The sequence below is a fragment of the Aotus nancymaae genome, unplaced genomic scaffold, assembly GCF_030222135.1.
Source record: "Aotus nancymaae isolate 86718 unplaced genomic scaffold, 86718_ANA_hifiasm-v0.15.2.pri h1tg000036l, whole genome shotgun sequence".
NCBI lineage: Eukaryota > Metazoa > Chordata > Mammalia > Primates > Aotidae > Aotus > Aotus nancymaae.
Window position 1 is genome coordinate 19,151,561 of NW_026988450.1, and position 15,857 is coordinate 19,167,417.

The following is a 15,857-nucleotide window of genomic DNA, read 5'->3' on the forward strand; positions in this document are numbered from 1 at the left end:
ACATTTAAGTTGAGGTAAAGCAGAAGAGACCAAACACAAAACATATCTATTCTCTAAGTGTACCTTCCCTAGATTTGCTTTTAAAATTCTTAAGCCTCTGCCAGGAAAGTAATTAGCAGTCCAGATAAGAGAGCACCTATGCCAACTACATGTCTGCCACCATGCATATATAAAAAGAACTCTAAATTTGATTAGAAAGTTACAGATAGTTTGCAGGTCCATATCTCACTTTCAAGAGATAGAACGTTACAAGGAAAGTTTAACAGGAAAGAGGATGGTTTTTATCTCTATGTCATCATTAATCATTATATTTTAGTGGTTAATATTCAGAGGTTCTTGTGAATAAGAGAGAACTGAAGAGGCAGAATGTAAAGGCAGTCCTCTGCTATTCTACTTCATTCTGCTATCATCTTCATACGTTGCTACTTATCCTCCTGTGACATCAATATCAAGAATCAAGCCACCTAGAGTGCCTACAGACAAATGCAAAAACAAATACCCAAACAAACACCCAAACAAACAAAAAAAAACTGGAAAGGCATATACTCAAATAAGAAAGGAAATCTAGGTAGTGTTGAAAATTTTTCTTGGAAAAGGAGATTTGGGGAGGCAGAGGTGTATCTGGGATGCAGGGACATCTGGGAGGGATCTGAGAGATGGAGTCAAAGGGCCACAATCATGGGAAGCAGGTTGCTCACCAAGGTGTCAAGTTGGAATGACCAAGGATCAAAGAGAAGAGTGAGATGGAGTTAAGTGGGTTTGGAAAAGAGAATGGGAGGAAGAACATGCTGAAGAACTGGGGCTTGGGGAGGATGGAGGCAGAGTTTTGTAGGGCAGCAGTGACTTTTTTTCTAGGATAAAAAGGAACAATTCAAATGCTGAGGGAATTCAGATAGACAGCATTTGAATTAGACAGTTATTCTGGGGACCACAAGTGTAAATTAGTATGCAAGGCCTTGATAGTGTGGAGAGTATCAGACCTTGGTGTCTGACTTCAGAAAACCTGCAAAGCAATTGGGGAGATCATGCAAATACAAGTGGTCTCATGCCAAATTACAGGCTCAGGACTCTGAGGCAGAGCTTTGCCTTTGAAAGTTCCCAATAAATTTTTGATGTTGGTGACAGTTTTGACTTTTTTAAGACTTCAAAATTGAGTGAGTGACAATAAGTTGTTAGAATTTCCCTTGAAAAAATAAATTTGGAGAAACATACTGGAATTCTAAAAATGGAAATTTAACATTTTGAAAGAGACTTAGAAGTAGCTTGATGAATGTTCTTATGAAAGAGGCTTTGTGAATTAAAAGCAGACTGTAGAGGCAAAAGATAAGTTAATTTTCTAACCCTTTGAAGCAAATGGGCCAAAATCTCTTAAAACCAAAACTGTTTAATGTGGTTCCCCGATCTAGTTGACATTTATCAGGATCAACTACTTATTTTGCAGTGAAATGTAATACCAGAATATTCTAAATAGCTGGATTAAATAGTAGTATATCATATTCTAAAGTTCTTTGTAGAAATTTTGGAATCCAGGGAAGGCAAAGCTCTCCCTACCACTTTAAACAGCCTGTTTAATATCTCCACACAGATTTCCACCTACCTCTCTACACCTCTACCTACCTGTCTAAAATGCATTTTGTTTATTCACTTTTAATTTTTTTTAGCCTAAAGACATCTCAACTATCTTTTTTGCGATTCTAGAATCAGATACTTTATTCCATAAAGCAAAGTAAATGTTCCTTGAAATGCATTTTAAACTTACCATATCCCAAACAAAATTCCACTTAATCTCTACCAACTTTCTCTGTTTTTCTTATTTTGCTAAGTGGTAACGGGGTTAGTTCTGTTGCTCAGGTCAAAAATATTGACTTTTTTTTTCCTGTTCTTTAACCCACTAAGTCTAATTAAGCCAGTCCACTTCTGAACATCTCCAGCATTCCTTTTGCTGGCCTCACTCATCTTTCACTACGATTGGTGCGAGAGCCTCCTAAAGTATCTCCTGGCTCCTGTGCTTGCTCCTACAGTCTGTCCTCAATACAACAGGTTAAAGCAAAAGTCCCATCACGTCACTTCTATGTTTCAAAACTCTCCAATGGCTTCCCATTCTCATCAGAAAACTAGATTGCTCATCATCAATTGTCGCAGCTACCACTCTGATGACATATTCTCCCATGCCTCCCTTCATTCAAGCCACTCTGGTCATTGGCTTTAATATATATATATATATATTCCCACTTCCTGTAATGCTCTTTCCCAGAGGTCTAAGTCACTTAATCCCTAATGCCTTCAAGTTTAGGTTCACAGATCACCTTCAAGGAAGGCCTTCCCCAGACACACACTATAAATTTGTACACTGCCCCTTCCCCAGGCCCTCCTATATGCCTTCTCTGCTTTACATTTCCTTCCTTTAATTTTAACTAGATTTCTTGGATTCTGTATATTTTACTTGTTTGTTCATCACCTTCACTTGGCATAATGTAATCTCCATGAGAACGGAAGTTGGCTAGCTTTACCTATGACTCTCTCCTTAGCACATGAAACAGCTCTGGCCACCATGGGCACTCTCCATAGACACTCCTTACTCCATGCTTCTGCTCTTCTCTTGCTGGATTATCACAAAAGCTCCCCAAATACCCTCCTAGATTTCACCAATCCAAAGATGAATATTACATTTTCAGCACTGCTTTTACCATATTAGGCACATAAATGAAAACTTTCAAAGCTTCCTGCTACATGAAGTTTAGTTCCTCTTGTTTGGTTTGCAAGATCGCATCTGTATCTATCTTATCTATCTAGATATATTGTTTGTTACTTGCAATGTATTCAATTCATATTCAATTTAAAAAATTTGACAAATGTCAGTTGTCATTTGGATACTGTTTTGTCAAGTTAGATACTGTTTTCTTCCAGAAAGTATTCTGGGAAGATTAAAAATATTTTATATATGTGTATGAGTGTTTGTACTTCTGCATGATAATATACAGAAAGATGATGCTCATGAACCTGAAATCTGAATGCCATTCCAGTCCAACATGAAAAAATTATAAATTTCCCTATTTAAATCTTCTCTAATCTATCACATGGTTCAACTGAATTGACATTCAACATCAGGGATTTTTTTTTTTTTAACGAAACTATCTCCTTATTGGGTGTTTTGGATTTTTAAAGTATAATAACAGAATAGCACAAATCACCATCCATTCTCGCACTGTTTCTATTATTCAAAACTCTCCCCTTATTATGGATTCAGCTGTTGTTAGTGTTTCTTTATTGATCCTTTGGCCCAGTAATTGGCAGCTACTTGGTCCTATTTTCAGTCTGCTTGCTTTTTATTACAGAGTGAAACATCAGGATCAGTTGGATCTCATAACATCACCAAGCAAGCAAAATTTTAACTACTGCTATCACAACTAATCCCCTTAATTAACTCTGATCTCTTTTCTCTTGACTAGTCCATCTTCCTTAAATCTATTCAGTAAGAGCCAGAGACTTTTCAGCAACATTTATTTAACAAATATTTATTGATCATGCACATGTACTAATAGGCTCTGTGATAGGTACAATAATCTCTGTGGATACAAACTTTCATTGCCTCCTAAGTCAATGGAAGGTGATTAATGACACAAACCTTGGGATAGAATTACTAAAACTTATAACAGCATTTCTTCTAGCAAGACTTCACTGGCCAGTATAAAATCAAATCTTAGTCAGTTATTTTAAATTTAATCACATTTACTATCTTTATCAGCCCCACTTGTATCCCACTTCAGATACTCTCTGCCTCACCTCTTTTTGACAACTATTTCTTCCCATGTTTCAACGGACAAGCAACTTTGTGCAAATGCAAACTTCAGCACCTTGCCTCATCCTGGTTTCTTTTAGATCTCATTCCTGCCCCGGGATGGCCAATGGGAATTGTTCAGTACAAATGTATGTGCACCTCAAGTGCTCAGGGATTTTAGTGCCCACGGCCCATCCTTGACCAGGAACCTATGAATAAATGCTTTGTCCTTTCATCCTTCAAGTGGACACACCTCATTAGGCTTCTCAAAAATTCTTGTGGGGTTGAGCAATAGCCACCTGTCCAGGGTTGGCTCAATGACTTACCCTCTGCTGTCTTTTCTCCTTTCATATTTTACATCTATGTCCCTCATGTCTGCCTCCCAGATCAAACAACCACTCACACATAAGCCTCTGCCTCATACCCTACATTAGGGTGAACCAGGCTACGAACTGCTTAGCCTTAAATATATGCAGCATGATTTTTACCACTTCTCAAGGGAACACAATTATAAGTATACTATATTTTGTATACTTATACAAAATTTTGTATTCTTTTGTATTCTATACAAAATTCCCAGTGTAGGGCTGGGTGCATTTTCTTTTCTTCATCTCCAAGGTGAAATAATCAGTAAGAAGTACTTTAAGAAGTCTCTTTTAGAGTTTACAATGTACCAAACTCTAAGCTAGACTTTAATTACATAAGAATATGAACAACAAAATCCTTTCCTTTAAGACACTTACAGTGTTTTAGCAAACACAGGCATCTACATAAATAGTTAAATCACAGTATAGTAAGAGCTATGGTAAAGATTTGCACAGGTGCTAAGACTTTTGGATGGGAACCTTCAGAAAAGAGGAGAATCTAGAATTAAAAACTAGAAATAAGCCAAATAGTAAAATGTGGAGGGATAGCACGGCAGGGAGGGGTAGGCATATTCTGCCAGAGGTAATAGTATAATGACACAGAGGCTTAATAACAAAATAACTTTAAAAAGTAAAAGCAGTTTGGAGTTTATGAAGTATAAAATACATGGTGGAAGATCCAAGAAAATGAATTTGCAGACACAGGTAGGGATTATGCAATATAGAGACTCAAATGACTTACAAAGGAAGCCATAACTCATTTTGTAGGTAATGAGAAGCCAATAAAAATGGTAGTTTTAAAATCCTTGTGAGTCAAGGATTATTTTGAGAAGCTGGCTAAAATTACTGTCTCTCTCTCCAAAAAAGATCACATCCACCCACAACTCTGTTCCACTCACTGTGAATTACTGTGATTATATACTCATGTTAAGACCTCTTGCTCACAAATCCAGCCATGTTATTCCCATGGTTTAAATATTCTAGAGCAAGAGGTCTTAACATTATACTTATAAAATATTTAGAGCAACATGAGTATACTCATGTCTTACTTAACATGAGTATAATGTTAAGACCTGTTGCTCTAAAATCTATAAAGCATGAGAAAAATATGGCTGGATTTGTGTTTTGGACATTCTGGTAGCCATATGGAAAAGGGGTTTCTAAGGATGGATGTCTGTAAGGGAACTACACAATAATCCAGACAAATCAAGATGAGAAGTCACACTATGGCAGTAGTATAAAGGAGTGATGGATTCAAGAAATTTCTTTAAGAAGTAGATTCAGCAAGACAGATTAGTTAGCCATGTGCAATGAGAGGCAGAGTGATTCGAAAGACAAGTTTGCTTTTGGATATGTTGCTTTGAGGCACTTATCTTGAAAACAAGTAATATGTCCGGTAAGAATTTGGGTTCGCCAATCATGAGCTGCTGGCTTAAGATAAAGATCTAAAATATCTCAACCTATGTGAACTTAAAACTATCAAAGTGGATGAGATTATACCGGGAGATGATTAAAATGAGAAAAGGAGGGCCTTGGATAGTGCTAAGGGAAAAAATAATATTTATGGGTTTACAAAGAGAGAAAGCCTTTAAAGAAGACTGGGAAGTGGTAGTCACATATGCAGGAGAGAGAAGGGCGACAGAAGGAAAGCAATGACAGCCTTAAGAACAAGCAGGTTGTGGGCAAGATGGCCGAATAGGAACAGCTTTGGTTTGCAGCTCCCAGTGAGATCAACACAGAAGGCAGGTGATTTCTCTATTTCTAATTGAGGTACACAGCTAAACTCATTGGTTAGACAGTGGGTGCAGCCCACAGAGGAGGAGCCAAAGCAGGGTGGGTGTTGCCTTACCTGGGAAGTGCAGGGAACTCGCTCCCCTAGCCAAAGGAAGCCATGAGGGACTGTGCTGTGAGGGGCGGTGTACTCTGGCCCAGTTACTATGTTTTTTGCACCGTCTTTGCAACCTGCAGACCAGAAGATTCCCTCGGGTGTCTACTGTCTCCACCACCAGGGCCCTGGGTTTCAAACACAAAACTAGGCCGCTATTTGGGCTGACACTAAGCTAGCTGCAGTTTTTTTCTTTCACCCCAGTGGCACCTGAAATTCCAGCAAGACAGAACTGTTTACTCCACTGGAAAGGGGGCTGAAGTCAGGGAGCCAAGTGGTCTAGCCCAGTGAATCCCACCCCTACAGAGCCCAACCAGCTAAGATCAAGTCTCAGTGCCAGCACAGCAGTCTGAAGTTGACCTGGGACACTCGAGCTTGGTGGGGGGAGGGGCATCCACCATCACTGAGGCTTGAGTAGGCCGTTTTCCCCTCACAGTGTAAACAAAGCCTCTGGGAAGTTCAAACTGGGCAGAGCCCACCGCAGCTCAGCAAAGCCGCTGTAGCCAGATTGCCTCTCTAGATTCCTCCTCTCTGAGCAGGGCATCTCTGAAAAAAAAGCAGCAGCCCCAGTCAGGGGCTTATAGATAAAACTCCCATCTCCTCTGGACAGAGCACCTGGCAGAAGGGCGGCTGTGGGTGTAGCTTCAGCAGACTTCAATGTTCCTGCCTGCTGGCGCTGAAGAAAGAACATCTCCCAGCACGGCACTCCAGCTCTGCTGAGGGACAGACTGCCTCCTCAAGTGGGTCCCTGACCTTCATGCCTCCTGATTAGGAAGCACCTCCTAGCAGGAGTCGACAGACACCTCATACAGGAGCTCCCTTGGCATCTGGTGGGTGCCCATCTGGGACTAAACTTCCAGAGGAAGAAAGAGGCAGAAATATTTGCTGTTCTGCAGCCTCTGTTGGTGATACCCAGGCAAACAGGGTCTGGAGTGGACCTCCAGAAAACTCCAGCAGACCTGCAGCAGAGGGGCTTGACCATTAGAAGGAAAACTAACAAACAGAGAGAATTGCATCAACATCAGCAAAAAGGACGTCCACACAGAAACCCCATTCCAAGGTCATCAGCATCAAAGGCCAAAGGTAGATAAGTCCATGAAGATGAGAAAAAAACAGGACAAAAAGGTTGGAAATTCCAAAAACCAGAATGCTGCTTCTCCTCCAAAGGATCGCAACTCCCTGCTAGCAAGGGAATAAAACTGGACAGAACATGAGTTTGGTGAATGGACAGAAGTTGGCTTCAGAAGGTGGGTAATAACAAACTCCTCCAAGCTAAAGTAGCATGTTCTAACCCAGTGCAAGGAAGCTAAGAACGTTGAAAAAAGGTTAGAGGAATTGCTAATGAAAATAACCAGTTTAGAGAAGAAAATAAATGACCTGATGGAGCTGAGTAACACAGCACAAGAACTTCGTGCAGCATACACAAGTATCAATAGCTGAATCAATCAAGCAGAGGAAAAGATATCAGAGACTGAAGATCAACTTAATGAAATAAAGGGTGAAGACAAGGCTAGAGAAAAAAGAATGAAAAGGAATGAACAAAGCCTCCAAGAAATATGGGACTACGTGAAAAGACCAAACCTATGTTTGATTTGTGTACCTGAAAGTGATGGGGAGAATGGAACCAAATTGGAAAACACTCTTCAGGATATTATCCAAGAGAACTTCCCCAACCTAGCAAGACAACATTCAAATTCAGGAACTAGAACACCACAAAGATACTCCTCAAGAAGAATAACCCCAAGAAACATAGTCATCAGATTCACCAAGGTTGAAATGAAGGAAAAAATGTTAAGCACAGCCAGAGAGAAAGGTCAGGTTACCCACAAAGGGAAGCCCATCAGATTAACAGCAGATCTCTTTGCTGAAACCCTACAAGCCAGAAGAGAGGGGGGCAAATATTCAGCATTCTTAAAGAAAAGAATTTTCAACCCAGAATTTCATATCCATCCAAACTAAGCTTCATAAGTGAAGGAGAAATAAAATCCTTTACAGGCAAGCAAATAGTGACTTTGTCACCACCAGGCTTGCCTTACAAGAGCTCCTGAAGGAAGCACTAAATATGGAAAGGAAAAACCAGTACCAGCCACTGCAAAAACATACCACATTGTAAAGTCCACTGACACTATGAATAAAATGCATCAACTAATGGGCAAAATAACCAGTTAGCATCATAATGACAGGATCAAATTCACACATAACAATATTAGCCTTAAATGTAAATGGGCTAAATGTCTAAATTAAAAGACACAGACTGGCAATTTGGATAAAGAGTAGAGACCCAGTGGTGTGCTGTATTCAGAAGAACTGTCCCGCATGCAAAGACATATATAAGCTCAAAACAGAGGGATGGAGGAAGATTTACCAAGCAAATGGTAAGCAAAAAAAAAAAAAAAAAAAAAAAAGCAGGGGTTGCAATCCTAGTTTCTAATAAACTTTAAACCAACAAAATAATAGACTTTAAACCAATAAAGATCCGAAAAGACAAAGAAGGGCATTACGTAATGGTAAAGGGTTAATGCAACAAGAAGAGCTAACTATACTAAATATATATGCACCCAATACAGGAGCACCCAGATTCATAAAGCAAGTTCTTAGAGACCTACAAAGAGACTTAGACTACCACACATTAATAGCAGGAGACTTTAACATCCCATGGTCACTATTGGATGGATTGAGACAGAAAATTAGCAAGGATATTCAGGACTTGAACTCAACTCTGGACCAAGTAGACCTGATAGACATCTACAGAACTCTCCACCCCAAATCAACAGAATATACATTCTTCTCAGCACCACATCACACTTATTCTATAATTGACCACATAATTGGAAGTAAAACACTCCTCAGCAAATGCAAAAGAATGAAAATCATAACAATCAGTCTCTCAGCCCACAGTGCAATCAAATTAGAACTCAGAATTAAGAAACTCACTCAAAACCATACAACTACATGGAAACTGAACAACCTTCTCCTGTATGACTACTGGGTAAATAATGAAATTAAGGCAGAAATGAATAAGTTCTTTGAAACCAATGATTACAAAGACACAATGTACCAGAATCTCTGGGACACAACTAAAGCAATGTTTCGAGGGAAATTTATAGCACTAAATGCCCATAGAGGAAAGCAGGAAAGATCTAAAATTAATACCCTAACAGCAAAATGAAAATAACTAGAGAAGCAAGAACAAACAAATTCAAAAACTAGCAGAAAACAAGAAATAACCAAGATCAGAGCAGAACTGAAGGCGATAGAGACACAAAATTGCTTTAAAAAAATCAATGAATTCAGGAGCTGGTTTTTTTTGAAAAGATTAACAAAATAGATAGACCATTTGCCAGACTAATAAAGAAGAAAAGAGAAAAGAATCAAATAGACACAATAAAAAATGATAAAGGGGATATCACCACTGATCCCACAGAAATACAAACTACTATCAGAGAATAATATAAATATCTCTACACAAATAAACTAGAAAATCTAGAAGAAATGGATAAATTCCTGGACACATACACCCTCCTAAGACTAAACCAGTAGCAAGTCAAATCCCTGAATAGACCAATAACAAGTTCTGAAATCTATGCAGCAATTAATCACCTACCAACCAAAGAAAGTCCAGGACCAGATGAATTCACAGCTGAATTCTATCAGAGGTACAAAGAGGAGCTGGTACCATTTCTCCTGAAACTATTCCAAACAATAGAAAAAGAGGACTCCTCCCTAACTCATTTTATGAAGCCAGTATCATCTTGAAACCAAAACCTGACAGAGATACGATAAAAAAAAAGAAAATTTCAGGCCAATAGCCTTGATGTACATGGATGTGAAAATCCTCAATAAACTACTGGCAAACCAAATCCAGCAACACATCAAAAACCTTATCCACCACGATGAAGTAGACTTCATCCCTGGGACACAAGACTGGTTCAAAATAAGCAAATCAATAAATGTAATCCATCACATAAGCAGAACCAATGACAAAAACCACATAATTATCTCAATAGATGCAGAAAAGGCCTTCAATAAAACTCAACCACCTAAAACTCTGAATAAATTAGGTATTAATGGAACATATCTCAAAATAGTAAAAGCTATTCATGACAAACCCACACCCAATATCATACTGAGTCAGCAAAAGCTGGAAGCATTCCCTTTGAAAATGGGCACAAAACAAGGATGCCCTCTCTCACCACTCTTATTCAGCATAGTATTGGAAGTTCCAGCCAGGGCATCAGGCAAGAGAAAGAAACAAAGCCTATTCAAATAGGAAGAGAGGAAGTAAAATTGTCTCTGTCTGCAGATGACATGATTGTACATTTAGAAAACCCCATAGTCTCAGCCCAAAATATCCTTAAGCTGGTAAGCAAACTCTCAGGACACAAAAATCAATGTGCAAAAATCACAGCATTCCTATATACCAATAATAGACAGAGAGCCAACTCATGAGTGAACTCCCATTCACAATTGCTACAAAGAGAATAATTTCCTGGGAATACAACTTATGAGGGAATGTGAAGAACCTCTTCAAGGAGAACTAAAAATCACTGCTCAAGCAAATAAGAGAGGACACAAACAAGTGGAAAAATATTTCATGCTCATGGATAAGACAAATCAATACTATGAAAATGGCCATATTGCTCAAAGTAATTTATAGATTTAACATCATCCCCATCAAGCTACCATTGACTTTCTCCACAGAATTAGAAAAAACTACTTTAAATTTCATATGGAACCAAACAAGAGCCTATGTAGCCAACACAATCTTAAGCAAAAAGAACAAAGCTAGAGGCATCACGCTACCTCACTTAAATCTGTAATGCAAGACTACAGTAACCAAAGAACATAACACTGGTACCAAAACAGACATATAGAACAATGGAACCAAACAGAGGCCTCAGAAATAACACTACACATCTACAATCATCTGATCTTTGACAAACCTGACAAAAACAAACAATGGGAAAAAGATTCCCTATTTAATAGATGGTATTGGGAAAACTGGTTAGCCATAGGCAGAAAACTGAAACTGGACCCCTTCCTTACACCATATAAAAATATTGACTCAAGATGGATTAAAGACTTAAACATAAGACCTAAAACCATGAAAACCCTAAAAGAAAACCTAGGCAATACCATTCAGGACATAAGCATGGGTAAAGACTTAATGACTAAAACATCAAAAGCAATTGCAACAAAAGCCAAACTAAAGAGCTTCTGCACAGCAAAAGAAACTATCATCAGAGTGAACAGGCAACCTACAGAATGGGAGAAAATTTTTGCAATCTATCCATCTGACAAAGGGCTAATATTCAAAATCTACAAAGAACTTACACAAATTTACAAGTAAAAAGCAAACAACTCCATCAAAAAGTGGGTGAAGCATATGAACAGACATGTCTCAAAAGAAGACATTTATGCATCCAACAAACATGAAAAAAAAGCTCATCATCACTTGTCATTAGAGAAATGCAAATCAAAACCACAATGAGATATCATCTTATACCAGTTAGAATAGCGATCATTAAAGAGTCAGAAACCAACAGATGCTGGAGAGAATGTGGAGAAATAGGAATGCTTTTACACTGTTGGTGGGAGTCTAAATTAGTTCAACCATTGTGGAAGATAGTGTGGCAATTCCTCAAGGATCTAGAACCAGAAATAGCATTTGACCCAGCAATCTCATTACTGGGTATATATCCAAAGGATTATAAATCATTCTACTATAAAGACACATGCACACGTATGTTTATTGCAGCACTGTTCACAATAGCAAAGACTTGGAACCAACCCAGATGGCCCATCAATGATAGACTGGATAAAGAAAATGTGGCACGTATACACCATGGAATACTGTGCAGCCATAGAAAAGGATGAGTTTAGTCCTTTGCAGAGACATGGATGAAATTGGAAACCATCATTCTCAGCAAACTAACACAGGAATAGAAAACCAAACACTGCATGTTCTCACACATAAGTGCGAATCGAACAATGAGAACACATGTACACAGGGAGGGGAACATCACACACTGGGGCCTGTCATGCAGTGGGGGAGTAGGGGAAGGATAGCATTAGGAGAAATACCTAATGTATTTCTGCACCATGGTGGTGCAGCAAACCACCATGGCACACGTATACCTATGTAACAAACCTGCATGTTCTGCACATGTATCCCAGAACTTAAACTATAGTAATAATAAGAAAGAACAAGTAGGTGTTAACACAAGGTCAAATAAAAAGGGCGAGTAGGTGTTAACACAAGGTCAAATAAAGACAAGACCTGTAAATTTCCCATTGTGCAAGGCAATTAGGAGGTCAGGCACTCAGCATAAGCGGTTTTCTCAGTGGTAGAGACATAAACCAAATGAAAACAGGTTGAGTAGTGAATGAAAACTGTGGATGTAAAGGCAATGAATGAAGAATATGGGAGTTTGGCTCAAAGAAGACTCAGCATGAAAAGGAAACAGCTAGGTATTTTATATAATTATGGGAGATATTTTATTTTTGTGGGGTTATTTGAAGACTGAAAGATAAGTGAGCTTGTTCATATGCTGTGGGAAATGACAGTGGAAAAGAACAGAATAAATACTGGTGATGGGGTTATAGTGGATGAAATAGACTGACGAAACATTGAGATCCAAATCTCCAGCATAATGGAAAGTCTAAGCCTTACACAGGAGACAGGGCCGCTTGCGCTCTGTGCATTGGAAAGGTGGTGAATACAGATCAGGGTGAAGATAATTCTGGAGGTGGTGTGTGAGGGAAAGTTGAGGTCTTTACTCCTGATTACATAATTTTTCTGGGTGACACAGAGGAAAGCCGATGATGAAGTTTTTGAAAAGACTTTGAAAGGAATGAAAAAAAGAAAGATAATCTTGAAGTGTAAGTTTAAAGTTAGAGACCACTGATTTGTAGCTGCCAGTCCTAGAATGATGATTTTCTCCAGTATCATCCAGTGGCACATGTGCAGGAAAATGGTAGGTTAATATAGGCTTGGAATCTGCCTTTGCAGGAGCGACAGAGGACAGGGGTGCAGGGGAGCTGAGACAATGAGTCCCAACTGAGCAGGGAAGGCAAAAAAGCAAAAGGGGACACTCCCCGATACCCAGGAGAAAGAAGAGGGAAATGGAGGTTTGTTAATATTTGGTTGGATAGAAAGTGTTAAGGAGAGTGACACTGTTAGAGAGCCTGAAGAAGGTGAGTTTGTTTTCAGAGAACAGAACACAGGACTCACAGATTTCTGCCATCAAGCAATTCCAAGTTGTCTGTCCTTGGGTTAAGGAAGGTGAGATGAAAGGGAAGATCTCCAAATCTGAGGAGGTCAAGGGACTTTAAGATGGGCAGGTAGGTACACAGGAATACCAAAATCACTCAGAATAATAATAATGCTTGAGTTGAAGAAAAGAATTCTAAGCCTGAGCCAAGTTGTTGCCGGCAGAGAGAAGAAAGTTATATATAATCCTGTGCTCTCTCAGGTTGGCGGATCAGGCAGCCTCCCTGGGAGAGCAGGTACTGGAAGAGTCTTAGAGAAAAGGGATATGATATTCTTAGGGTAGACTTTCCAATATGAAAAAGAGGAGCAGCCAACATTCTATTTAGGGGCTGAAAATATAGGGACTTTGTTTAATATGGAAAAGGAGTTTTAGAAAGCAAAGCAAAAAGCTTTGGGAGTATGAGTAAAACTCTTATGGTAAAACAACAAAAAACAATTTAACTTTTATTTAGACTGTATTTCCCGGACTTGCCCACACACCCCTTGTTTGCACAGCGCCCATTAACCTCTTACAGAAGTGGTGCTGTGTGGATTACAGCTTGGGAAACATTGGCAAAGCACTCGCGGATGGCAGGGCTGTGAAGCATTCCACAATGGAATTGGTGCCAAGTCACGGTAAACTCAGCTCTTAAGGTATCTGGAAGGCACTGTGTGGACAAAGACGAGTCAGCTTCAAGGCCACCCAATTTGTTGAGTTTTTAAGTTTCTATCCATAGCCATTTGTCTCTTCAACTCAGCTATATTAAAGCCTGTGAAATCAGGGACAGCTATAATTTCTTTGCATCTCTATGACATTTGGCTTATGCTGGAGCATATTAATAAGTGCTAAATAAACATTTTGTTTTATTGATGCATACAATGAGAAAACAAAAATTACTGCACCATTTTTAGATCTTGCTTCTTTCTGTCTTTGCTGGAGATTTATTTTCTTTTTAGCATTAAAAACATTATTTAATTTTCAGAGACAGGGGCTCACTCTGTCACCCTGGTTGGAGTGCAACCGGGGTTATCATGGTTCATTGCAGACTTGAATTCCTGGCCTCAAATGATCCTCCTGCCTCAGCCTCCCAAAGTGCTGAGATTATAGGAGTGAACCACCACACCTGGCCTAGGGTTTTAACTTAATGTTAAATATCCCAATGTGTTGGAGCTCATTGTGAATTTTCAGTAATAATTTTTACTTACAGCTTTTAATATTTAATGCACCTCTGTACCTTCTCTCTTTAATAATATTTTGATAGAATGGTCCTGGACAAAGAGAGCTCAAAACAGAATATTTGATTTTGCTGAATATTAAAATTAATTATGCAAGGTAAATACAATTAAGAAGAAATAGTAGGAAATATTTGAAAAATATGTACCTGATTTATTTATTTTAAAGTGTCCTTTTTCCAAAGGAAAAATTTAAAAAGTTAAGCAAAAGTACAAACTCATACAAAGCTTAACAAAAAAATGTTACAACTATCAGGGAATTCCCCTTGAGAATTCTTTAATTTTCTTATATAATAGAGTAAATGTGATTTTGTATACAGATGGTAATAAGTAAATATAAATGTATAATAGATATAGGGATGTGCAGAATTTAATATTATAAAAATTATGGTGTATATATAATTTACATTGTTTATAATTACACAAAAGATGGATATGCATATATGCTTGAATTTATAAAGTCAAAAAGCAAATTATATGAGATTTAGCTGTGGTATATAAAAGCAAAGACATAAAATGGCTGAGAATTAAAACATTTACAAAAATTACAACTTACATAACATTTAAACCCAGTATAGTTATAAATTATGCTTGCATTTATTGTCCTGTCCTAAGGAAGGCTCAGTGTCTATGAGAAGCCTGGGCAGTCACACATTAGAAGTCTTTACCTCCACCACTGAGACATATCTTGACTCACAGACCTTGAAGCTTAGGTTGGTTGATTTGGAAGACTGTGTTTGATAAACCTCTGTGGAATCGGGAAAACACTTTTATGACTCCCAGACTCTGATGTGTTGGCCTCTTGTTTTCCTTCCACTCAATTCCCCTTTGAGGTTTTAGTGAAAATATGTGCTTCTAAACCTTTCTACGGTCAGGCTGAGAGGAAGAGTAGCTTCTACCTAGACCAATCCTGATATGTATGTAAGAGGAAATACAGAAGACTTTTTCTTAAAAGTTAGAAAAGCAAAAATCCTATATTAAAATGGCTTTAGTTAACTTATATTTCTACTTTGAAAAAGCATATCTGAGTTTAGAATCTAGAAGATCATAGCCATGTCCACCATGGTGCATAGTTTACATTTCACAATTTAACATTATGAGACGTTTCAATGACCATTTTTAATTACTTAGGCTTCAAGGGGACAACCTGGCAGAAAGGACAGACGAGACACTACCAGTACTCCATTCTCCAGATGAAAAAATCCCAGATTCCTTTGGTAAGTTTTAAATCCAACAGTATTTATTGCAGTTCTAGTGGCACTTAAAGATTAATGAAATAAAGAAAAAAACTAAACCAAACATCTCTTGCATGAATTCTCTGTAGCTGCAGGTCACATATGTACT

General features: G+C 38.4%; 1 protein-coding gene across 2 annotated transcripts in view; it reads left to right on the forward strand.

Moving 5' to 3' along the window:
• Window positions 1-15,857, forward strand: part of CUNH8orf34 (chromosome unknown C8orf34 homolog) — a 443,306-nt gene that overhangs the window by 322,714 nt on the left and 104,735 nt on the right. For both annotated transcript variants that reach the window (XM_064384261.1, XM_064384262.1), the window contains exon 9: window positions 15,645-15,730. In XM_064384261.1, coding sequence (XP_064240331.1) covers window positions 15,645-15,730 — 86 coding nt within the window. The remainder of the gene's footprint in view (window positions 1-15,644; window positions 15,731-15,857) is intronic.